Source organism: Takifugu flavidus, chromosome 14, assembly GCF_003711565.1.
Source record: "Takifugu flavidus isolate HTHZ2018 chromosome 14, ASM371156v2, whole genome shotgun sequence".
Taxonomy (NCBI): domain Eukaryota; kingdom Metazoa; phylum Chordata; class Actinopteri; order Tetraodontiformes; family Tetraodontidae; genus Takifugu; species Takifugu flavidus.
The window spans coordinates 8,824,946-8,849,263 of record NC_079533.1 but is presented as its reverse complement, the minus strand read 5'-3'; the positions used below and the strand labels follow the sequence as shown (position 1 = coordinate 8,849,263).

The following is a 24,318-nucleotide window of genomic DNA, read 5'->3' as shown; positions in this document are numbered from 1 at the left end:
TTAAGACTGACGGACTGTTTTTGATAACTTTGTTAAGGGGATCTTGTGTCTCATTAAAAGTTTCAGTAAATTAACTCTTATTAATTGAGTACCGAGTCCGTACAGCACAGGGTTGCTAATTGAAGGAAGGATGACAAAGTATAAGGACATAAAGATGCGTGCTTCAACCACCATGTGAGTCATGCTGAACCTGGTTTGGCTGATTTCAAAGATGCTGCCAATGGTGTAGTTCAGCAAAGACAACAAATGCGGTACGCAGGTTTTGAGAGCGCGGCGCTGAGACTCCCGGGTTAGTTTCCTGCACACTTGGGAAATCTGCACATAGGAGAAAATGATCATCAGGAGTTGAGGCAGAATCAAAACCAGGATAAGCAAAAGGCCTACGATGTTTATGTGAGCTGGAATGGAACAGGAGTTTTTCACCACCTCCATGTTCACACAGTATAATTTTGCGATGAATCTCCTGCAGAAGGTCAGCTGCAAGGTCAGCGAGTAATAACACAGGAAGGCGACGTTCGGGTAGACCACCGACAGAGTGACGAGCTTGCGCATTGTTGAGTGAGACATGATGGTGTGGTAGTGCAGCGGGCGACAGATGGCCAGGTAGCGGTCATAGGCCATCAGCGCTAAAACACAGAACTCTAGACTCGCATAGGTGTGGAGGAAATAGACCTGAGTCAGACAACACTTGACGGGCATCTCATACGTGGTGGACAGGAGCAGGGCCATGACTGCGGGCAGCAGCGCGGTGCTGCCGTACACTTGGTTGAGACACAGCAGGAAGGTGAACACGTTCATAGGCTGGTGCAGCTCTTTGGTTTGGTGAATCAGCATGAGTATCACCAAGTTCAGCGTGAGGATGAGGAGGTAAAGGAGGAGGAACACGGTAAAGATGCCGCTCTTGTAGTTTTTCATGACGGCGTAGGCCGTCATTGTGAACGTCAGCACCGTGGTGTTGTCCATGTCCCAGTTCACTTCTGGAAAGAGAGAGATGAGGGCATTGTAACGCCATTTTAAACGCACACAGGCTTAAACTGATGTCAAGCAACGCTCCGGGTCGGAAATTTCACACATTTAATGGTACACAAAACAAATATTTCCCAAACTTGATTTCACTGAAGTGTTTGAGGCTGAAATTAAGCGACAGTTACATTGGAACCATGCAGTGACGTGACACAGGACACAGTCCACCTTTACCTGGGTGAGCGTCCTCCTCTCCAGGCAGCAGAGGCCGGCAGCGACCTTTTTACCATTCTAACAGTACACCAGGGGCACAGTAACCATGGTAACCAAAGTGTCTTCTTTTTTCCTGACAAAACAAACATCCTGGCGCTGTTTTTGTTTTTTTTATTGCAGGTTGGACACGTTGGAGGACAAATGAATAAAAACTTTCTATCAATTACCTCGATGTAAATATTAGAATTTGCATGCATGTTTGTTTGGGGGGGTTTTACGCTCCAAATACTTTGCAGTGATGACTTTCATGATTGTGACCGTTTGTTGGTGTTTTTGGCCATTGAAACAAACATTTTTCTAACTATTGCTGAAACCTCCTGCAGCAGAAGGAATAAATAAAGTCCCCACCTCAACCCCATCCAGAAATTGGTCTTAATTGGTCTTAATTTCATTTTCATATGAAATTTAACTGATCTGTTGCGATGCTTTGGCTTGTAAAAGGGATGCCTTGTTTTGTTTTTAGAAACTATACTGACACCATTGCAGAGAACGATGTGCTGCTGAAATTACTGCAGAGGTTTGTGGTATTTATACTATTTAGGGATTCTCTGTGTTTGTACTTAGAGCCCTGATTTGCATATTTAATTAAAGATACTTCCCACAATGGGGGAAAGCGATGTTGTTATTTAAATAAAAACCTTTTTATGCATCCAAAACACAATTTCATTTCATTCTTTTAATAAATAGCAGGTATTGTGGCTGACATTTTTCAAACTGAAATCAATGATGGAAAACATTTTTCTTCTATAAATCAGGTTTTTATAGAGTATGATGAATCAAAAATGATCAAGGTCATGTGTATTTGTTATTCCTGTTTGCTTTTTGCTCAGGAATCTGATTCTCTATGGCAAGAAAAGAAAAAGAACTGGTGCATCTTTGAGGAGAATATAGGTTTGTTTGATTACATTTTCAATCATTTAGTCATTTTGCTAAGGCCTTTAATATGAACAATTTCCATGAGTAGTTAAATAAGAATGTAAAAAGGTGGCATATTTGAATCTAAGTTTCAGCTTTAATGATGCAACCACCACTGGACAAACACACTTGTTTGTTATTGTTGGGTCATTAGTCCACCATAGATTCACATCCTCTAGAAAGCAATTAGATCCCACCAACGAGACCTCTTTGGACAGCACCTGGAGAATAAACCAGTAAATAAGCGGTAATGACTTCCCTTCAGACGGCCCTGATGCAACTCTGATGAAACTGTGTCTGGTTGACAGGTCATCACACACCACCGGCGAGCAAGTAAGACGTCAGCGTCTCACCGGGACAACATCAGCTTCATCAACAGTGGAAATGTGCAGATAAACATCACAACTGGAATTTAAAAAACAAAGGGTTGATGCATCAAGAAGAGTGCAGCGGATGCGAGTGTTTTAAATGTTTCAGAATGCAGAAATAGTTCATCTGTCTTACACAAGCATTATTTAAAAAAAATCTGAACAGTTGTTTAAAAAGTATCATTTAATGATAGATGTTTTTAATTTTGGGATTTCCAATGTTTTTTTTGGGGGGGTTTTTTTTACTGTGAGAGCAAGAGGTAAAGTCAGATTTAAATCAAATGTAGTTCTATTAGATTAGTCAAATTTGTTTTGTAACATTAAAAAGGAGGAGTTTAGACTTTAGTAATTTAGTGCTGCAGGCTGACTGTCAAAGCAAAAGCTGTGTTTTTAATGCTGCTCGCCTGCTAATGCACGTAGTCCAGATATAATCAGACTGACTAGAACATGTGACTTCTTCATGCACAAAGGCCTGAGTCTTGATGAGTTTAATGTGGTGCAGCACATTTCATATTAACCAAGTCTTTATTTAGGTAGGAAACATAAATTGCCACTGGGTTGAGACCCAACTGGGAATTCTGTCCTTCCAGGCAGATAACACTGTCCCCTGGAATTCAGTTTTCCTTGGAGGAAAGATTTTCTTCCCGGTTGGACAAAAAACCCAGCTGAAAACCCAGGGACTGGACTTGGGTACCCCGCACTATAACATACTGGACTTCTCGCACTGATATTGATGCAAGAAGAGAAGACTTTTACAGATACAGATCCTTCTAATAAAGCTCAATGATGTGGTCAAACAAGATGGACAACTGAGCTATGGAGGACATGTTGGCTCTGTTACCTGAGATGTACAGGACAAGTCTTCAAAACACAAGACTGGGTCACCTGTGCGTGTGCATGTACGCGTAGACCTCTCTGACCACCATCTAAGCAAAATAGGAAACTTATGAGACAATATGTATGCGGCATTTTGATGATGCTCCAGAGAGAATAAAAATTTCTGATTAAACGCCTTATATGATGAATAACAGCTGGGTGGAAAAAAGAAGCCAGCCTTTGTTCTCGTGTCCACGCTCTCGTCGAGGTATAAGTAAGTGCATGAGGTTTAAATCAGCTGGAAAACAAGACTTTCTTGATAACATATGTCTTGTCTCATGACGACGTGGCCACGAGTTTAGCTCAGCAGTAATGATGTAACGTGATTAAGGTCCCCGAGTTTGTAAAAGAGCCCTCTAATTGAATAATATAAAACCTAGCGACCAGTTAGAGGGACATCTCCATTCTCAACCCCAAACTGCCCAACCTCACATCTTCTAGTTGGAGCAAGAGTTTCGGACTCAACATGGCCTCTTACCGAGCTGTCGTTTTGGCCCTCTTGGTTGTCTTAGTGCTTAATGGTAAGCCTTACTATTGTTTTTAATTTCCTACAATGGCCTTTTTTCCCCCACGAGATTCTTGATATATTCAGAAATCTTACAACTAAATTTAACGGAGGTAAAATCCCCCCATCCCTACAGCTGTGGAGAACGAGGCAGCTTCGTTTCCTTGGACTTGTCCCAGCCTGAGCGGAGTGTGTAGAAAGGTTTGCCTCCCCACTGAAATGTTCTTTGGACCTCTGGGCTGTGGAAAAGGATTCCAGTAAGTCCGGATGTTGTGACATGTGAACTGATTGTGTGTATAACATGCAATAGTGGTCATGTTCTCGTGTGTTCCAGGTGCTGCGTGTCTCATTTTCTATGAGAGTTAAACCCCAGCAGACTGGAGCGTAAATCTCTTTCATCCAAGGCAGAAGACTTACATATTTGGCTTTTCAGTCAGATGTGACACAGTGGACTTATAGTAACTTAAATATCATAAAGGTTTCAGAGATAGGAAGTGGTAAAATGAAAAAAAAGAGGCATTTAACTTGCTTGTTTTTTATGTCCCTCCTATGTGTAACTAACGTCCTGAACTACAGACAGCAGTTGAGCTACGTCTTCATGCATGGTGTTTGTAAAGCCTCAACATGTCACTGGGCAGAGAGACTGTAAAGGAACTTTACCATAAGCAAGTGAACATTCCATCTAGCTGCATTACAGCTCAATAAAAATGAACTCTAGTCAAAAGGACATTTGTGTCTTTAGCTCTGATTTGCCATTTGTTTATGATTCAGGTATCCGTGTGTGAAGATGTAAATTTGGGCTTTTAAAATTCTGAAATCAACTTACTTTGCCCTCTGTTGGACATCTGTGTATCCAAATTAAAAATAAAATAACACAGTCTCTTTTTGTTATGTACTTCAGCGTTTGAATCTTTTTAATGATCAAAATGTGTTGATCTTAAAACCCTTTAAGATTATTTTAATCAAATTTCATATTCTTGAATATTGACACACAAAGGACACAGATAAAATGCTTTAAAATGACTTCCCAGACACTAAATTGCATATGGAATCTCAAGAAAGGACAAAGGCCAAGTCTGAATTGCACATGCAAATATGTATCCATTTCTTTCTTTCATTGCAACGACTGTAACAAAAGACCATACAATCATGTGTCCACACTGCACAGAAACATGACTGGCTGCAACGGTAATTTTTAAATGTAATGGAACTGTGTCTGACTCGTCCAATAATGCAGCATCATTTGTCCCAAAGTGGGGGAAATTGCAAATTGGCAGCAGGGACAATGAAAGTGGCTGCTACTGTAGGCGTCCTCTAATGCATTAAATCGCTTTTCATGCTGAATGAAACAATGGCGCCGTCTATACGGCATGTGCATCCATTAACATCCGTTACCACGTTAGTTTTCAAGGACTTCTAATTCGCCCAAGCCAGAAGCTGCATGCTGCCATGTGTCATCCCTGCCGTTGGTGGCGCTGTGGGCCCAGACGCTGGTGAGTTGTCCCCGATTACAAGTAGAGATCAAGGAGCAATAACAAACAAGTGTAATAGTCAACAGCACTTTAAATACAAGAAAAGTGCTTCGGCGTATTATTCGGCAAATATTGTGTTTTTATACAATCGTAAACGTATTTAGTCACAAACCTGGACTACAAAACACTGGTAATATTTCGTGGAGACGGTCGAGCTGCCTGTGTAAGGCTTATACCCGTAGTCGTTAGCCATCCAGTGTAAGCTAACGGTTATTACCATCGTCTTTGTTGTTTTCAGGGGGATAAAACTGTTTTTAGCAACCTGGAGAAATGTGATTACAACAAAGTCGTGTGTTAAGGTTACTTAAGAGATTCGAGTGAAACGTCTGGAGAAAACATTGTTCTGTGCGCCAATTTTCAGAGGATTCTAAGGTAAGTCGTGCACTGACGGGGAAATGGACACATTCATAGATATATTCGATAATTTAGAAAGAAAAATAGAGCGTGACTTTAATCTAAGGCACTTAAAATATAGAATATTAAATTATTGGTTTCACTGTTATTATAAAACGAGATTTGGGACAGGAACACCACAACAATACAGATCTATAACAAATGACAAAATATGCTGTGTTATATTTTGTTTAAATGTGGCAAAAATCTATGTGTTATGTATTATTTACTTGTGTTCTACCAACTTTTTGTTTGGTGTTTAATTCCTGAGCACACCACTTTATGACACTTGAGTAATATAGTTAGTGGCTCCATAAACCTGATTATGTCCATAAAAATAGGTTTATCCTGTAGACAAAGAATTGTTCACTAAATCCACAGCAAGAATCCAGAATATTCCAGGATTAACAGTAGAAATTCCACGTTAGTAGCCATTAATTACAGATACTTTAAAGTTGTAAAATCACGCTAATTACCCATGAAACCATTTTAACCTGCTGAATTCTGCAGAATTAGTGAATGTAATTGTAGAGCTCGAATTATTCAGAAGTTAATTGATAGAGTTTCTAAAATATGTAAAAAACCTTTTTTCTGGTAAAGACATGCAAGTGGTTTACAGAGTACTTTTTTCTTTTATTCTGATGATAACATACATTTAAATGCATGGTGGCAAATGGGTATGAATTCCATAGTTTGCATATCTAGATGCATATTTGTGGGGCTTTGCTGGGTAGTCTCTTCGTATTCTTATGCTAATTACTGATCTGTGATCAGAATGCAAGATCACCTTCAAGTCACAAGGTGAGGGCTCACTGCCCGTTATAGCAAAAAAAACCCTTTTCCTTTTGCACAGGTTAATGTGACTTTAATCAACTCCAGGATGATTTTCCATGGAGATTCCTGGGTGGGTGCTCAGTGCTGCATCCTTTCAGTGCTTCTTTGCATTGTAATATGTCCTTCACCTACACACGCATACATCTTTGCTGTAAGTAATTTCTAATTTTCAGATTCAAAAAGCATTTAAATTTTTTTTTGGAATGTTCTTATAAATATTACGATGCAAATCCTGTGGGGGAAAATCATATTTCTTTTATCTACTTTGTTCTGGATGCAGTACACCAATATGACCTCCATGTTATTTGAGGACCTGCCTGCCTTGTTTGGTGCTGAACTTCCAAAGGATGGACTAATGGTAAGAGCTTAATTTATTTATTCACTCTATGTATTAGGAGCATTATACCCTCAACATAAAGAACCAATTTATAATGTTTCTTTTTATGTGAAAGGGAGTGTTGGTGGTCTCCCGTCCACTGAATGGCTGCACCCCAATAGACCCTCCTCCTCCACTGTCGCCGATGTTTGACCTCAACATCACCAAATCCATTGCTCTGATCAGACGCTATGATTGCAATTTTGATTTAAAGGTGAGTGATTCTGGCTTCTTGCTGCTCCGTTATAAAAGCGCTGCAGAACGTCAGTGGTCAAATTGTTTTTTTAGGTTTTGCATGCACAGCAAGCGGGATACAGCGCTGCAATCATTCACAACATGTATTCAGACATTCTGCTCCACATGGACTACAGCAATGGTACATTTCCTTCACTCGTGTACACATTATCAAGATTTACACATTAAACACATCAGTTTCAGTCATGTTGTGTTTTTCTTTACTCTTCAGAAACTATTGCAAAGGAAATTTTGATCCCATCTGTATTCACCAGTTACTTTGCTGCTCAGAGTATTAAAAATGCAATAATACCTGAACAAGGGTAAGTAGACAACTGTTTGTTCAATATGATGGTTTTAGGCTTATGATATAAAGTGATGGTATTCTCTCCTTTCTTGGCCCGCAGAGCTTATGTGATCCTTAAACCGGAATTTTCTTTTCCCCTCTCGTACTACCTTATTCCATTCACGGGAGTGGTTGGAATGATCATTCTTGTGATGTGTGTCGTCATGGTAAGTGGAAATTTACATAGTCTCACCTGGAGTTGCTAGCCTACATGTCATTGTTCAATCACCAGCAAGAAGTGCATTTCCACGTACATCCTTCCGTCTACAAAGCAGTTTGCAACAATCGGATTAGGTGGCGATTTTACTTTGTTGGTTTTGGGCGACACTGGCTGACCTTTGCTGTCGAACCACAACAACCCATGATTGAGTTAGCCAGCGAGGTCGCAGCCACAGCAGAGACTTGGTGCACGCTCAGATCCCATAGGCTGGTTTGACGTCCACATGCATTTAATGTAATTGAACTAATGCAGGAATTTGGTTTTGTTGCATCCCTGTCAACGCACCTAATGGGGTTACAGTTGAAATGGAAATGCTAAACACTCTATATATTGTTTCACTCAGCTTTATACACTATTTGGAAATCAGGCATCGAGCCTTCAATGTGCCTCTTTGTCCTGGAAATTCAGGACCTAATTATAAGTCAGGAAAGCCAAAAGCGGATAAATTCTCTGTTGTTACACAGTACTTGTTGCCCTGCTAAAAAAAGTTTCCTTGGGTACGACGTAGCGAGCATAAAAATGGTCTGCTTGGTCCTTTAGACAATACGATGTGTACAGTACAGGAAGAGGATAAGGAAAAATCGCCTGTCAAAAGAACAACTGAAGCGAATTCCAATCCACAAGTTCCGTAAAGGTAAAAGAAAATCACAATGGTTTATTTTCATAAAGAAGCAGAGGATATAATTATAACAGGAAGTGATGCAAAAGTGCTTGTCAATTAATAGCAGCATTGACAACATCAATTTTGTTTTAATTTGAAATGACTGAAGGCTTTTTCTGTTCTCCCTCCCAGGGGACGACTATGACGTGTGTGCAATCTGTCTAGATGACTATGAAGAAGGGGACAAGCTCCGAGTTTTACCTTGTTCACATGGTAAATATATTATAGTAGACACTGGTAGCGGTGCTTTGAGGATGCCAAAAGTGGGCCGTGATGACTTTTAAATGTTTTATTCCAGCGTACCACTGCAAATGCGTCGACCCGTGGCTCACGAAGACCAAAAAGACGTGTCCTGTGTGTAAACAGCGCGTCACTCAGAAAAACCCAGAGCACTCTGACTCTGAATCTGAGGAGGAGAGCGGAGCACGTGGTGAGGACGAGGGGGCCGAGGGGGAAGCACAGTCGGAGCGCACGCCCCTCCTCCGGCCCTCCAGTCCCGACTCCCCATCGGGGACCCCTGGGCCCTACTCCTCCATCACCACTACTACCGCCCAGTGTCTGGTCTCCCCAGTCCACTGCGACTCACCCACCCTGGGCTATGGAGACTACGAAGACTACCACTCCCCACAGGAGGACACGGACTCAGAGAGCGACGACCCAGATGAGAGACGCCACTCTGATGACGACACTGCACAGCTCATCCGCAGGGGTAGAGCGAGATCTGACGATCGTGACAACATAGTTTAGTTTCACCTGAACCCAGACATACTGCCATCGCACCCTACTGTTAGAAGACTTTCTGATTTGGTGTTAACTAGACGTGTTACAGAAAAGGTTACTAAAATCTTGCAACAGTTGTTTTGATCCTTTTAACTGGAATCCAACACTGAACCTTGATCCGCTTCTCTCTCTCTACAAACACACACACACACCTTGTACTTCTATCTTTGCGGGGACTTTCATAGATGCATTCTCTAGCTCATCACAATGAAGCCTCCATTCCTCATTGCTGACCCTGACCGGGACCGACACCCAATTTTATCCTCTACCTTAAAACCACGTCTTAACCCTCAACCAGTCCTTTGAGGTTATAAGGACCTGTCAAATGTCGCCACTTCTCAAAAATGTCCTCACATTGCTAGTAGAATGTGGCTTTTGGTACCCAATATGTAGCAAGTACAAGAACTCACACACACACACACACACACACACACGTCCTGCACTCCTGTTTGTAATTTTCTGAATTAATGTTCTTTAGAAATAATTCACATGTAGTTTCTGTAACGACGAGTGGGACGTTAAAGAAGATGGATTCAGTGGTCACTCTTGAAATGCACATTAGAGCAGTCTGAGGTTTAAAAAAGAATAACTGATGAATCGGACTCGTTCGGGCTTTGGTTCCCAGCCTTGTATCATTTCCCAGTGGGTGGAAGAGAAAAGTCTAATCAGATTTCATGTTATTCCTTTAACTTTAAGATGACTTTGTTCACTGTATTTTAATCTTATGTAAAGCATTTTCTCTAATTTTGCTGCTTTTATCATTGTTTTCACTCCTATTTTAAGAACAGATGGTGAAATATTTTAGATTTATAGAGTTAAACAGACTTGGGTTTATTGCCGCAGGTTATGGGTCAGTTGGGGTTATAACTCGATGATTAAGAGGATTTTTCTTTTTGCACATGTTGGGTGGTTCAATTGGACCATGGAAGGAAAGCATTGCCTTATGTTGATCTATATGTCTGTTAAATGTGTGGAATGTTAAGGGAAAGGACTTGTCATCATGTCACATTGGGATTAATACTGCTGGTCAGAAAGTTTTGATCATCTTTCCCTCTGAAGAAGACTTTGTTGTTTTTAAATAGGAAGGACCGTGTTTTTACTGTATTCTTATTTCTTTTTTGCATAAGGATGCTGGTGGTTTCATGCAGAATTGATTTGACCCAGTTTGATCAGCTCTGCCTTGAAATGTCCAGCAATGAGCTGGGAACAAAGAACATTCTTCACTTCTTCACAGTCTCCTACATCTGGATGTATTCTAGATTCAGAAGGATTGGTTGTTCTTTATGAATGATTCTGTTCAGATTACGCAACATTGATCCTACTGTGCTCTCAATAAAAACAAATGCTCCAGATTTTTTAAACGTCTCTTTGGTTTATTAGAATCATCCCACAAAATTTTTTAAATCAGGTAAAAAGGGGAGACTTTTAAATCAATCTCTTTTATCTCCAGATTTGGCTGATGCGTGATTTCAAAATGCAACTGTTGTTGCAGATTTGATTCTTAAGACAAAATATACTGTAACAAACTGACAGGTTTGAAAATATTTATATCGTAAAATCATCTGTAGAAATCGGTTTTAATCGGTGCTCCATCCATCCATCCCTCATCCATCCATCCATCCCTCATCCATCCATCCATCCATCTTCTGTTGTTGTTATATCCCTTCAAGATCTGGCCATTAGTCTCCTGCTAATAATGAAAGACTAAGCTTCATTAAGAAAATGCATTAATTGTTAATCATGCCGACCAACTCTGGGTAGCTAATTAGCTCAGAGAGGAGACTCCCTGCAGAAATAAGGTGTCTGATCTACAAATTAGAGAAATGCTGAGATAGTGAATGTTATATCAACCCTGAGGTTTACACACAGTTTTTAACACACAGTTGTGACAAATATTCACCTGACTGTGAGATGCTGCACTAATTTGTGTCAACTGTTAGTTATGCTCGTAGCTTTTAGTCCATCTTATTTATTAAGTGAGGTGTTGTATCAATGGCTAAAGAATAAACTGATATTACTGTGTTTTTTTTCCAGACCGGCTTCTTTGTAATGGTGATTCATTAACATTTCCAGTTATAGACGATAATCCTTTCTGAATAGTCCCCTTTAACAAGCTCGGCGTCTTTAGAATTTCTCTATTTAATGTTCCCTTAATCAAATCTCCTGCTGCTCAGAAGAAAAGACAATTCAGATCTGAGCCTGTTAGACCTGCAACTACAGTCATAATGTAAATATGGTGGCTGGCGCTCGGGGTGTGACGTGACACCATAAAGTATAAAAGTATGAAACCCCTGAAGGCTTATTCTGGTTCTGGATTCTCTGATGTGCCTCCAGCAGTTGAACCTTCTCTGCACATTGATACAATTTGAAATAAAAGATGCCTGGATCCATGTGGCCAACATCTCATTATATTTTTTTGCTGACCTTCATGTTGACTTTGTTTGTGCTGCTCCACTCAAGAGAAGCTGAAAATGAGGTAAAGTAAATGTGTATTTGACTATAAACATACAAGTTCCATCTATGTTAACAAACTGGAACCAAAGAGGCAAATGTTTAAGAACTATCAGTTTGCCTGATGATGTCTGTGCAAATTGAAAAGGAAATTAAGTCATTGCTTATGCACTTACAGGATTTTGTGGAAAAACTCATCCCTGATTCATTTCCAAAACAAATGCTGTCTACGTTTCTCCTGGAAGATGAAACACAGACAACTAAAGTGTGGCCGCGTACGATGCTGGATTACATGAGGCACCAGATCCGCTTCAGAGGAAGGACGAAGAAAAGCTCGAGAAAATGATGCGTTATATTCAGATGTGTGTGCTGTTGGTAAAGACAGTGGACGCAGTCATGAATGTGACTGAATCTGTTTGACTATTGTTGCAAATATCAGTATGTTTTACACACAAATCTGCTTTCACATGTGTGCAAATATGTACAGAAATATTAAGTAAAACAATGCAATGCTCATGTTGCAGTGGGTGATTTATGACCACCATGATTGTCTTGTTTATTTTTAAATCCATCCATCCATCCGTCCGTCCGTCCGTCCGTCCATCCATCCATTCTAACTAATATTGCAAGGTGCCTGAGTTTGCCCTTTGTTTACTTCCTGTGTGTTCTTTCACCTGATGACTGGATCACATGACAGTCGTAACGCTCCTTTCCACCGAGGGTCAATCCCATAACTAAATCAGCAGTGGTGTGTGTCATCAGACATCTTCTATTTCAGTACCGATTTTTTCTTATTGCATAAGATCCTTTTAAAATTAGTACACACCCAAAGAAAATCATAAATGTCATTACTTTTGGAATGTACAACATGCAAAAAAAGGCATTTTTTTAATCAAGTCGGTTGATTTATAGACTTGACAATGATTTCCTGAGTTGCAAATAAACAAATAAATTAATAAATCGCACTCCCAACCATTTGGGGGCAGCATTGCACGATGTGGCCACAACATCCGGTCGGTAAAAAGGTACGAAGAAGACAAAGCTCTGGTAGTCGGTAAGGAACACGCGAAGTCGATCCAGGCAGAGGTATGATTAAATGTATTACATTGTAATACAAATGGTTTTTTTTTTAATAAATGTAGTCAGACTGTAAATGGAGTATCTATTCTCTGGTGTATATGAAAAATCCTCTCGCGTACAAGAGACAGAACACATTTCAAGCTAACCGGCGTAGCCTAATAGCTAACATTAGCCATCCTGTTACAATCATCTTACAACAGAATAAAAACTCTAGTTATTCTAGTCATCATAGCTATATATTTATCATTATCAATGCCCATTTAAGTAAATAGCTGTAGATTGTGATATATAAGATATTCTATACTGCTGAGTTTGTGACTTTATGCGTTGTACCAACAGTTGGTTGGTTTAGCCAACTGATGCTAGTTAGTTGACAATATTACAATATTTTTATACTTGTCGAATATTCAGTTTATGTGGCAATAATTTATCGAATTTCGTGGATTTTCTGCGCCTACCTTCCGATTTATTCAAGAAACAGCATCTTTAACAAATATTTAAAAACAGACTATCTTTGGTGCACAATCACCAGAAATATCGCCTTATTTACAAATTAGGAGGTCTCCTATCTTGTCACAATTTTGAAATTCCTTGCAAGGTAAAATCCTGAGAAATATTTTATATTGCTTTGGTGTATTTGGCTTCCCCATTCTAAAGTGTAACAGCCATTTTTGTCTTAACTTGATAACAGATGGGAGACAGTGACGATGAGTATGACCGCAGGAGAAGGGACAAATTCAGAAGGGAGAGGAGCGACTACGACCGTTCCCGAGAGCGGGAAGACAGACGCAGAGATGAATGGAATGAAAGGTGCCAAAATAGCCTTCTTCCTCGGCATTTCGTTTCTCAGCGGGGTCTAATATTTGTCTGGCCTCACCTTAATAATTCCTTCTGAATTCAACTTTTACAGGGAGTGGGACAGAGGCAGGGAGCGGCGTAGTCGAGGAGAATACCGGGATTATGAGAGAGGTCGTAGAGAAAGATTCACACCACCGAGACACGATATGAGTCCCCAGCAGAAACGCATGAGAAGAGAGTGGTAAGATTATAAGCACTGATTCATTCAAACTCCTTTGAACAGCTATCTTGCTCCATGTGAAAAAAAACTGTCCTCATCAGGGATGACCATGGTGGAGATCCCTATCGTGGTGGTTATGACATGGGTTTTGGTGGAGGAGGTGGTCCCAGTTATGGCCCACCACAACACTGGGGTCATCCTGACTTGCATCTCATGCAGCCTCATCATGGAATCCCTATTCAAGCAAGGTAAGAGAACTTTTGACTCAGCTTGTACTATTTTTGCATAAAGCTATAAAAATCAATGCGGTTCTCCAACTTTTAATTTTTGCTACTTTGCTGTTATTTAAATTTTTTGTGTCCCTTCTGGTAGGCTTGGCAACATCCATGACATTGAATTAGGCCCACCACCTCCCATAATGAAGAGCTTTAAGGAGTTCCTGCTGTCCCTAGATGATTCTGTGGATGAAACTGAAGCGGTCAAACGCTACAATGAGTACAAGATTGACTTCCGTCGGCAGCAGATGCAGGACTTCTTCCTAGCTCATAAAGATGAGGAGTGGTACGATCATATCTGGTTCATTTTAATGTTTTTTTAATATTATTAGTAGTTGTTTGTATAGATCATTTCCTTTGGTTCTCATTGTTTTGATTAGATTTACTCTATTGATCCCAAACTGGGAAATTCTTAATCGTGACTCTAAGATATTAATTTGTTATCAATTTGTTAATACCAATCAAAGTTTGAGCCTGGTGCTGCTGTTGGTGGATCAATAGGTCTTATGATTCATATTGAAGAGAGTAAATTATATTCAGGAAAAGGCAGTTTAACAATTGGTTCTGGTTCACAATTAGATTTAATCCATTCATTTACTATAATTAACCTAGATGTTATTGATTTCGATAGAATACTCCATGTAGAGGCAACAGCATATTTTCTAATAATATAATCTTTTCAATAATTTTACAGGTGTTGTGTAAAATTGTTGTATTTTGCCTTAACCATTTCCCCCTTCATTCCCACTACCATGTTGACAGCGTGGTTTTTGAAGATGAGAAAAAGTGGAACTCATCACCTGGAATCGGTCGTAGACAGCAAGGGCATGCACTGCGCACAATGCAGTTGCTCTTAGAAACAAAGTATGAGGGAGCTTAGATAGATGGTCGAGCGTTTTTCCGCGCGTGGAGATTTTTTTCATCTTTTATGATTTTTTTGAAGCTATTTTCTTTTTATATCCGGATCAAAACAAATCCCAAATCCGAATTTGTGTGTAAACAGACACACCACTGTGGTGAAGTGGAGCGCTTTTCCACAGAAGAGATCCCCCCTCTCTGTATTTATTTGTTAATAAACTGGCAGAACACAAGGTAACTGTAGTTTACTCACTGATCAAGCTTTTAAGTGTGAAATTCTCAATATGTGAATGCTTCATTTCATAATTTCTGCTTGAGTTTTTTTCCTCGTTTATTGGTGAGTAAATCATTTCTCAGAATGTGCAATAATGAGACAACAGTACAACAATCAGGCAAAGGTGCACACACTGAAGGGCATTTAAGCAGACTAATTATCTCATCCTGACTTAATAATTGATCCCAAATTTTGTATTTGCAAACTCTCACAAGAGCTTACTTTTAAAAAATATATTTTTTGTAATATTTTTCAGTGAAACATGTCACTTACAACATAGACTGATAATATGTGGTAATGTATAGATTCTAATTGTCAAGTTTTGCTTCCTATTCATCCTACTCCCTGCCCACCTCTTTCTGGAACAAACTCGGAACGCAGGTTCAGGACCAAGTATCATCCAGATGAAACCAGCAGGCTTAAAGCAGAAACTCAGAGCGCCTTGAACAACCGTCTGAACGTCTTCACTTTCCTGATGGAGAATGGCTGGTTTGATAACGTCTCCCTGGACATCGATCAGACCCCAGCCATCATTAAGGTTCTAGATGCAGGTGAGATGGAATGATGAAATAAAAATCACAACAATCGCACACAAAAATCTGCAGGGAAAGAGTTTACAATAATTCATTGTGGAACTGGATGTGATCAAAATGAAATATGTCATTTATTTCCACAGCTGTGATAAAGATGGAAGGAGGGACCGATCATGATCTTCGAATCTTGGACCTGACAGCTGAGGAGGAGGAAGAGAAGTCTGCTTTAGGAGCTGGCGAACCCCCCAAGAGAGAGCTCCCCAAAGGCGTGGATGGTGACCGTAAAGCCTTAATGGAGAAAGACAAGAATGAGAAGGTGGGCTGTGGTTTTTGTTTGGCCTCATTAGCCTCATGTGAGTGCTCGGTTGTTAATAAAGACCTGCGCCGCAGGAAGAGGACAACTCCGCAGTCACACAGAGAGGAGCCGCGACGGAAGGAGATGGGACGAAAGAGGAGGGACAGAAAGAAGGCACCAAGGATGAAATGTCTGCGCCGAAGAAAGTAAGTTTAGAGTCCATGTCAAATCATTTTAGACAAGACAGGAATCGTGCAAATGAACTTTGATTTATCAGCCAAGAAGAAAGAGGAAGCGCAGCGGAGACAGCGACGATGAGGGCAGTGGCTCTGAGAGCGACTCCGACTCCGATTCTGACTCCAATTCCTACTGCTCCGATAAATCGCAGAAGGACAAAGACCTGGAAGACAAGGATGATGACGAAGAGGAAGGTGAAGTTTGGGCATTTATTTGGTTTGTGACTGAGTCTTAGTAATGTAGTAACGACCTCCCCCGTTCATGAAGCACATCTGCGATGTGGCGCTACATACGCATGAAACGATTGTATTATTGGCTTATTCACCTTTTACACTAGTTTAAAAGGAAGTAGACTCTTGAGAGTGAGGTTCAGTTCAGTGTAAAATACATGTGCATTTTGTTATGGCTCCTGACACTTTATTCTTTGACGCTTTAAATAAAAAAAGATGAGCCAAAGGACAAGACTGAAGTGGAAAAGAAAGAGGAAAAGAAGACCAAGGATGACGCTCCCAGACCTCGGCCGCTCCACAAGACCTGCTCTCTGTTCATGAGGAGCATCGCTCCCACCATTTCCAGAGCCGAGATCATTTCAGTGAGTTAACGCGGCTGTTTCTGACGCACAGCGAGCAACGCGTCTTTTAACACAGCATCTGTGTCTGCCGGTTTTCTTAGCTCTGCCGGAGGTACCCTGGGTTTCTCCGCGTTTGCCTGTCTGACCCTCATCCGGAACGCAGGTCGCTATTTGAAAAATTGTTGTTGCGTTCAGTTTTCTTCGTGATTTTTGCGGTGCGGGTGACATCACAGTAACGTGACGGTACGCTCTGCATGGCCACAGGTTTTACAGACGTTGCTGGGTGACCTTTGACCGTGCCGTAAACATAAAGGAAGTTTGCTGGAACCTGCAGAATATTCGCGTATGTATGACAATGAATGATTGTCAGTCTCATTATGTTGATGAACTATGTTGTTTTGTTTTTAATTTTGATAGACATTTAAATACTCCATTGCTGCGTTTGAGAGCTCTCTGTTTCTTGACTCTTTTACAGCTGCGAGATTGTGAACTGGCACCTGTGGTAAACAGGGACCTGGCCCGGAGGGTGCGCAACGTCAACGGGATCACCCAGCACAAGCAGGTGCTGCGCAATGATATTAAACTGGCCGCTAAACTCATCCATGCCTTGGATGAGAAGGGAGACCTGTGGACCAAGTTCCAGGAGGAGGGGCACAGCTCTGAGGTAGATCCCTGATTGATCTCACTCAGTCGCTGGGTCACTTTCAGCAATTTGGCCTGAGAGTTTTCCGTGTAACTGAGTTCATTTGCGTATGTTGAAGTTGCCTGCTCAGAACCCCATCCTGAAGAACATCACAGATTACCTGATAGAGGAGGTCAGTGCTGAGGAGGAGGAGCTTCTTGGCTCCGGGAGTGGGATGGATCCCGATGAAACCACCAAGGAGGGGAACCCCACAGAGACCACTGTCGAGCGAGATGACAAACTAGCTAAGGTCTGATATTTGTCTGATGAAATATGCTTTATATTTCATCTCTATAGTCTCTCCAATGTATAACTACAATTGTCTAGATAAGAAAAGGGAACAAGATTCTTTGCCATGTCTCTCTTCCAGGTGTTGGATCGACTGGTTTGGTATCTGCGCATCGTGCACTCTATTGATTATTACAACACATGTGAATACCCCAGTGAGGATGAAATGCCCAACCGCTGTGGCATGATTCACGTGCGTGGACCCATCCCCCCAAACCGCATCACGCACGGGGAAGGTGAGAAACCCTTGTTTGTTGAGCACTACATTGATTTTTAGGTTTTAGTGACAAAATCGAGTGTGGTAACATTTAAATTTGTAAAAAAAATCTGTCAAAAAGTTCAACAGTGGCAGAAGGGGATGGAGGAGAAGCTGAGTCCGTTGTTCAGTTTAAAAGAAATTTTGTCTGAGGACGAGGCAACGAAAATGGGCCGCAAGGATCCCGAGGAGGAGGTGGAGAAGTTTGTGTCTGCCAACACTCAGGAGCTGGGAAAGGACAAATGGCTCTGCCCACTAAGTGGCAAGAAATTTAAGGTGCGTCATTAATGTTTATGATGGTTATAGTCTGACACTGAAGACCAGACTGCACATTCATTCGCTGATTATTATTTCAATATCAACATCTATGTTTCATATTATTTTAAGGGCCCAGAGTTTGTTCGGAAGCACATCCTAAACAAACACGGAGACAAGATAGAAGAAGTGAAAAAAGAAGTGACTTTTTTCAATAACTTCCTGATGGATGCCAAGAGACCGGCAATGCCAGAGATGAAGCTTCCTCCTCTCCCAGGCCCCAGTCCTGGTACACACAGCTTTTTAATGTTGTCACACCCAGTGGGCAGAAAAAGGGTCGTGGCTGTTCACTGATGAATTCATGCTTTGGATTACCAATATAATAACTCTGAGATGAATTTATAGTTGGAAATTTGTCTCTTTTATCCTACAGCTTTGCTTTCACCCAGCTTGCCATTTCCACCACAAGCTCCCCAGGGTCCAATGGGCTATGGGCAGCCGCGTCCACCACTGATGGGCTATGGGGGTAAGTGTTAGTGTAGATAATGAAAGTGCGAAGTCTGTTCTGTCATTATTTATGAGTGTTTGTGAACAGGCGGGCCTCCTTACCCTCCTAACCAGTATGGCGGAGGAGGAGGGGGAGGAGGAGGAGGTGGCCGAGGGAATTATGACAACTTCCGAGGACAAGGTGGCTACATGGGGAAGCCGCACAACATGAGGTGAGCGCGCTGTATGTGTGATATATAACTTTATTTTTTACCATGACCTTTCTGTTTGTGTTTGATATTGAGCTGTGGATTCATTTTTCCTGATTCCATATTTTTCTCTTGCACCAAAAACTGCATCAGAATGTCTCGAGGTGACCCACGCAACATCATTGAATATCGTGACCTGGACGCTCCAGACGACATGGACTTCTTCTAGAGCATTCACTTAGTCCCTTTAGCGTTTTGTCCAGATCTGTAGTGTTTTACTTGCTCTCTACTGCAGTAAATTAGGTTTCTGTGCATTTAGGTTTTTTTCTTCTGTTCCAAACTTTTTCTTTAATAAAGATGTGATGTGATCAGTTTGTTTCATGGTTATTTTAAAGGTTGGAGGAACAATCGGTAGAAAGTGAGTGAGTGAGTGGGTTATTTTAAAGACTATTCCTTTTTTTTAGAGAGAATGCTGGTACTTCACTTAATCCCAAATATACATTCTTTGTGGCATTAAGACGGGACGATCATTAACAGTCAAGACTAATTATAACTAACTAGTCAAGACTAATCACTGTGGCTAAAGACAATTTTTTTGTTGATGTTACTGCCCTCATAATTTCTCTGCACTTTCTTCCTCGACGCTTCTGTTGGGAGGCTGAACGGAGCATTGGGTGCCCTCTACTGAACAAACCCCTGAATTGCACGTGTTTGTCCACTTGTTTTGCTTTGCACCAAACTGAAAGATTTAATTTGTACAAATATTAATGCAATAATATGGATACAGTCCCCGATATGCTTAACTGGTGCTAAATTGCATCAACAAACACAAAAGTGTCTGAAAATATGCTCAAGTCTGCTCAGTGAATACATCAGAATTAATATTGTGGCCATTCCGTGCTGGTCATTTTAATCAATCTATAAACTTCTGACAGTTCTACTGAAACAAGTCTTTTTTTAATCATAGATTCTGGCCTGTTCTAGGGTTTATGGGATTTTTTTCTGGTTCTTAGTCTGCGTCAGGAGCCTTCTTGAAGCTTTCACGCCAATCGACTGAACAACGCGTTCTGAATCTGAGCGGCGTCTAAGCTGAAAGGGACACCAGGCCTTATAATGATCTTTAGCCTTCCATCCACAATCCTGATCGTTTTCCTGTCAGCAGCAGATGATTAGCTTTTGTTTCTGTTTCTGTAGCAGAGGCAACTGGACCAGATGCATTTGTATTCCAGAACAGCTGCTGACCTGTAGCTGCTTTAAGAAGTGACACTGTTGACTTGTTCAAGCCAATAATCCAGTTTTTCAGATCAATACCGAGCTCTTTTCTCTTGTTTGTGCGTTTGTGTCAGGTGGTGCTTCAAAAACAAACTCAACTGGACCAGGACAGCGTGCATGGCGATCGATCAGAACGCTGTGATACATTAATTTGACTGTTTTCTGCAGCATTAAAATTGATGATTCCGGCGACTGTAGTCATTTCTGACTCAGCAACCAAAGCCATAAAGAAATACAGCAAAAAAATCTGACATTTTATGACCCAGCAGTGTTCGTTCCTCTGGAATGACGTCAATTGGCAGTGACACCCTTATCTCATGGACCTCAATCAGGCAGCTAGTTAAAAAAAAAAACAACAAAAAAAACAAGTATCTTTCATATTCATTTGTGTTGCCCGTTTTTGTCAAGTTTGGTCAGAGGTGTTGTGGTTTCTGCTGCTTTCCCCATCAGAAGAGTTCCAAATGATGGCTGTCGAAGCCCATGAGCGTGCACCTTATATACAGTAATGGCAGATGCTGTCAGAGCATCCAGTGTTCACAAGAAACCCACAGGGTTGAGGCCTGTTTAAAAATTCAACATGGAAGTAAAGAGTTAATGAGTCGAGTTAAAGAAATCTAGATGATCTGAAGTTTGTGGTCTTCAGGAAGTCCACAGCTGAGCTTGTGTTCATGGAACAACTTGGACAAAGCCTCCATGTAAAGTTCATGGTAGTGGTCCACTTCTTCTTCCGTGGGAGTGGCCCGTTTCGGCACCGGGATCGGTCTTCCCACTGAAAGAAGCAAATGTTCAGCATGACAAACAAGATATTGCCCAAAATTTAGAGGATGCGGAAGAACTGCAGGCTTACCAACGATAGTGATGGGAATCTTGTAAGGCACCAGCGCCATGCGCTCGCCAATGAACAGACACGGGGCAAAACCCATGGTCTTTTTGAACAGGTCCTGTAGCCTCCGACCCAGGCTCCCCTCTGGGAAAATGACCTGCTGGAAGAGCTCGTTCTCCCCGAATGAGTAAACGGGCACCAGATCAGCCCTGTGGAACATCAGAGGTCCCGTCAGGGTGTTTCCCGGTTAGAATTCCCTCTGTGTATTAAACCCACTTCTCACCCAAACTCTAGCGCCATCCGCACAAATCCTTTCCTCTGTCTCACGACCACCGTGTTGACCCCGGGTGAGGAGGCAAGAGACTCGGCAGCGCCCCCTATCACAATCACCACTGCATTGCCCTTACCACTTTTGGAGAGAAGGTGCACCAGACTGGATTTACTGACCGGGCAGAGGCCTGTTCAGACGAGGAAGATATCAGATTAGGTGCATTTGTTGTTTTTTTTTAAAGCTTAATTGCACTTTATTACACTGAAGTGCAGAAACAGATGTACCTCCACTCATGAGGTACTCCCTAAAAATTGGTATCATGAAAAGTCCAGCCAGTACTGCCAAAGTGGGCTTGACACCAGGAAACACCTCCATGAACCCGCAGCTGTCGGTGCCAAAGGTGGCGAAGGCTCCGGTGCTCATGATGCCATGTGGGTGATAACCTAAGATGTAGTTCTTGTTTGGATTCAGGTCCACAGTCTTCACCAGCTAGTAGGAAAAATCCCTTAATATTCTGTATTTAATCATATTGCTCATTTACACATTTTAGACGCATCTGCAGGGCAAAGTATTGCCAATTCAAATGATGAGTGGAACAATCGCGTTCCTTAGGGTTACTTACCTTGATTGGGAAGAAATCTCTAAAGTGGTCCCACACTTTCCAGTTTCTTACAAATCTTGTCCTCCGGCCCCCTGAGAGTATATTAGAAATCACCGTTAAGCTCTATTTATCTGCACACAGTCTTAATTACTGTAGGATTCCAACAAAACCGTTCATTCACACTACAAACATGAATAAGTACGTTAACTCCCATAATGCACCACCACCTTTGATGAGAATGTAAACGGCGTTGCTATTCCCCGATTTTGCCTTTTTACACAAATTCTACAAACTCCTCTCATCGATGCTTTGGTGTACCTCGTTCAGGAGTCCTCCAGTCTATCACCATCCATATGAAGTAGAGAGTGGAGAGTGGCCACAGTGACGTAAACATGAGGTACACCAGCAGGACAATACAACCTACTCCTGCACGGCGAGGCGCATGTTGGGGTTAGAAAAGATGTCTTGGATAAGCTCAGCTGCATTGTTAGAGATACTCCATCTGAGCTGGGGGGGCAGATGAAAAGACCTTACCCATGAAGAGAAAGCTCAGCACCCACTGAAGAACACTCACTACCTCCACGTACTCCTTCAGCTGAGATTTCTCCTTAGTCATTCCTGCAACCTGGAGGCCACATTAACTACAATCAAAACACTTCATGCCTGGAAATAACATCTTTTTTCTGTGAAAGGAGCTGATATGTGAGGGGTATTTTTGTTGCGAGCCAGACTGCAGTGGCAATCAGCACACTTGCATGTGATCTCACTCTTCCTTTAGGGAACCCATAGATTTACAAGTGGTGCCTCAGGTTTCTGCATTTACAGCACACACAGACACAAGATTTCAGCGTTTCCCTGATATGATGCGTCTTCAAATGATCCGGCCTGTTTTACAGTCATTTACACACCATAAAACAATGCTCACAGCTGGTAAGAAGTATAAAAACACAGCGTTTTACCTGGTTAAGAGTTTATTCCAGAGTTTTAATCGTTCACTCAGATTCACTCAGCAGAAGCACGGACTGCGGCGTGCACTTTGACCGGATGGTTCTGTCAGCTGATAACAAATCCACTCCCCCCGATACTTTGGCACAAGCAGACGGCTTTACAGATAAACCACAAAAAGAAGTTGTAGAGTGGGGATCCTTTGTGCTCTGGGTCCGTGTCATGTTGTCGGTGATGTCACAGTCAGATAATGAAATGTCCACTCTCTCTTTGGACACGGACGTTGATGTCCTCGACTGCTACAGTCCCGATCTGATGCTGCTCTGCCAAAAGTCAATTTTCCCCTATTGATCTCCTTCAACCGGACACTTCTGGATAGTTCTTTGACTGTAATTTCCTTCACATTAACGCTACCTCACATGTTTTCTGGGTCCCAAAGCTGATGCAGAAACATAAAATGAGAAGCAGATTGAGGAAGGAGCAGCAGCCCTCACTAACAAGGCTGTTTAATGGAAGAGAGCTGGCGTTATTGCTCCCACCTGTGTTCATCTTTTTTAAACTTTGAGAAAGGCCCTCCGCTTCAGCAAGTGTGTTGCTAATTGCTGGCTGATGAGGGATGAATGGGGCTCTCCTGGGAAGGGCGGTGAATCAGTAAGTAACGCTCCTGCGGGTGCCTCGTCCTGTCAGATCCAGCTCTCGGGAAGGCGAGGAAAACTTAAATGTCATGCCCACATGACCCTGAAGTCTAATCAGGTAAATCGAGTGAAAGCACCTGGGTAGATGGATTATAGATCTGTGTGTGTGGGTGAGTGTGTGTTTGTGTGTGTACCACCTAATCTGAAGACAATCATGTGAGCGAGAGGTGCCAACAAAGCTTCGCGGCTGCTTATTTGAACGCTCGGCCCACATCTGCGACGCCCCGCTGCTGAAAATGTGGGTTTTTAATTCCAAGAACACCACGAAGGCCCAACCTGCAGTATTTCACTTCATTCCCCACAACGGAAAGGATGATGACTCAATCTGTGAACAGGCTCAGTGTGGACTTTGCATGCACCTGTCATATACCCAGAGCAGCTGTACCTGTGTCAGTCCAAAGATTTCTGCGATAATAACTGACATGTCCGCATGTGCTCCCCCCTAATCTCCAAGTTTCCCTCCCTGCAGTCTTCACAATCTGACACCGACTGTTTCTTTGGTGGGGGGGTGCCAGACAGGGCATGTGTTGGCCTGCTGGTCATATGACACCCACCTCCTGTTCCACCAAAACCGTCCAGTTACTCATTGAACAATTCTGTCGGAACAATAAAAACAAAATGGTTCAGCCATGTCATTTTAATGCTCCCCCGCTTGTGAATAGGCGAT

The 24,318-nt window shown here is 41.8% G+C and overlaps 4 protein-coding genes across 5 annotated transcripts; 2 read left to right on the top strand and 2 right to left on the bottom strand.

Annotated features, from left to right (window-relative positions):
* Window positions 1–963, bottom strand: LOC130537707 (olfactory receptor 52K1-like). The gene has a single exon (XM_057054711.1). It carries the CDS (start codon window positions 961–963, stop codon window positions 1–3), a length of 963 nt encoding a protein of 320 aa, XP_056910691.1.
* A 4,435-nt stretch (window positions 964–5,398) lies between these two features.
* Window positions 5,399–10,628, top strand: rnf167 (ring finger protein 167). 2 transcript variants are annotated; one of them, XM_057054746.1, is made up of 11 exons: window positions 5,399–5,562; window positions 5,671–5,804; window positions 6,679–6,810; window positions 6,940–7,017; window positions 7,112–7,249; window positions 7,324–7,411; window positions 7,502–7,592; window positions 7,677–7,782; window positions 8,376–8,469; window positions 8,629–8,709; window positions 8,795–10,628. In XM_057054746.1, the coding sequence occupies exons 3-11, from the start codon at window positions 6,706–6,708 to the stop codon at window positions 9,241–9,243; spliced, it is 1,230 nt and encodes a 409-aa protein (XP_056910726.1). In that variant the 5' UTR covers window positions 5,399–5,562; window positions 5,671–5,804; window positions 6,679–6,705; the 3' UTR covers window positions 9,244–10,628. The 2 variants fall into 2 exon arrangements, with proteins under 2 accessions (XP_056910726.1, XP_056910725.1); XM_057054745.1 differs by having other exon boundaries at window positions 5,399–5,595.
* A 2,096-nt stretch (window positions 10,629–12,724) lies between these two features.
* srrt (serrate RNA effector molecule homolog (Arabidopsis)) lies at window positions 12,725–19,415 on the top strand. Its single transcript, XM_057053453.1, has 20 exons — window positions 12,725–12,813; window positions 13,499–13,617; window positions 13,718–13,846; window positions 13,927–14,073; window positions 14,198–14,386; window positions 15,614–15,783; window positions 15,909–16,081; window positions 16,156–16,266; window positions 16,338–16,491; window positions 16,744–16,889; window positions 16,970–17,031; window positions 17,133–17,211; window positions 17,344–17,532; window positions 17,630–17,800; window positions 17,921–18,074; window positions 18,177–18,370; window positions 18,482–18,638; window positions 18,783–18,875; window positions 18,945–19,068; window positions 19,198–19,415. Exons 2-20 carry the CDS (start codon window positions 13,499–13,501, stop codon window positions 19,271–19,273), a joined length of 2,637 nt encoding a protein of 878 aa, XP_056909433.1. The 5' UTR covers window positions 12,725–12,813; the 3' UTR covers window positions 19,274–19,415.
* A 1,010-nt stretch (window positions 19,416–20,425) lies between these two features.
* Window positions 20,426–23,643, bottom strand: mogat3b (monoacylglycerol O-acyltransferase 3b). Its single transcript, XM_057053456.1, has 8 exons — window positions 22,971–23,643; window positions 22,546–22,636; window positions 22,330–22,437; window positions 22,033–22,103; window positions 21,695–21,899; window positions 21,423–21,597; window positions 21,164–21,348; window positions 20,426–21,085 (listed from the first exon to the last, which is right to left on the bottom strand). Exons 2-8 carry the CDS (start codon window positions 22,625–22,627, stop codon window positions 20,931–20,933), a joined length of 981 nt encoding a protein of 326 aa, XP_056909436.1. The 5' UTR covers window positions 22,628–22,636; window positions 22,971–23,643; the 3' UTR covers window positions 20,426–20,930.
* Window positions 23,644–24,318: the final 675 nt, after the last annotated feature.

Coding starts and splice junctions, on each gene's coding strand:
- rnf167 (XM_057054746.1), top strand. CDS start 6,706: ATGATTTTCCATGGAGATTCCTGGGTGGGTGCTCAGTGCTGCATCCTT. Junction 7,018..7,111: donor TTCCAAAGGATGGACTAATG/GTAAGAGCTTAA, acceptor TTTATGTGAAAG/GGAGTGTTGGTGGTCTCCCG. Junction 7,250..7,323: donor ATTGCAATTTTGATTTAAAG/GTGAGTGATTCT, acceptor TTGTTTTTTTAG/GTTTTGCATGCACAGCAAGC.
- LOC130537707 (XM_057054711.1), bottom strand. CDS start 963: ATGGACAACACCACGGTGCTGACGTTCACAATGACGGCCTACGCCGTC.
- srrt (XM_057053453.1), top strand. CDS start 13,499: ATGGGAGACAGTGACGATGAGTATGACCGCAGGAGAAGGGACAAATTC. Junction 16,492..16,743: donor GGATGATGACGAAGAGGAAG/GTGAAGTTTGGG, acceptor AAATAAAAAAAG/ATGAGCCAAAGGACAAGACT. Junction 17,032..17,132: donor GACCCTCATCCGGAACGCAG/GTCGCTATTTGA, acceptor GCATGGCCACAG/GTTTTACAGACGTTGCTGGG.
- mogat3b (XM_057053456.1), bottom strand. CDS start 22,627: ATGACTAAGGAGAAATCTCAGCTGAAGGAGTACGTGGAGGTAGTGAGT. Junction 22,104..22,329: donor CTGGAGGACTCCTGAACGAG/GTACACCAAAGC, acceptor ATATACTCTCAG/GGGGCCGGAGGACAAGATTT. Junction 21,086..21,163: donor GATTCCCATCACTATCGTTG/GTAAGCCTGCAG, acceptor TGCTTCTTTCAG/TGGGAAGACCGATCCCGGTG.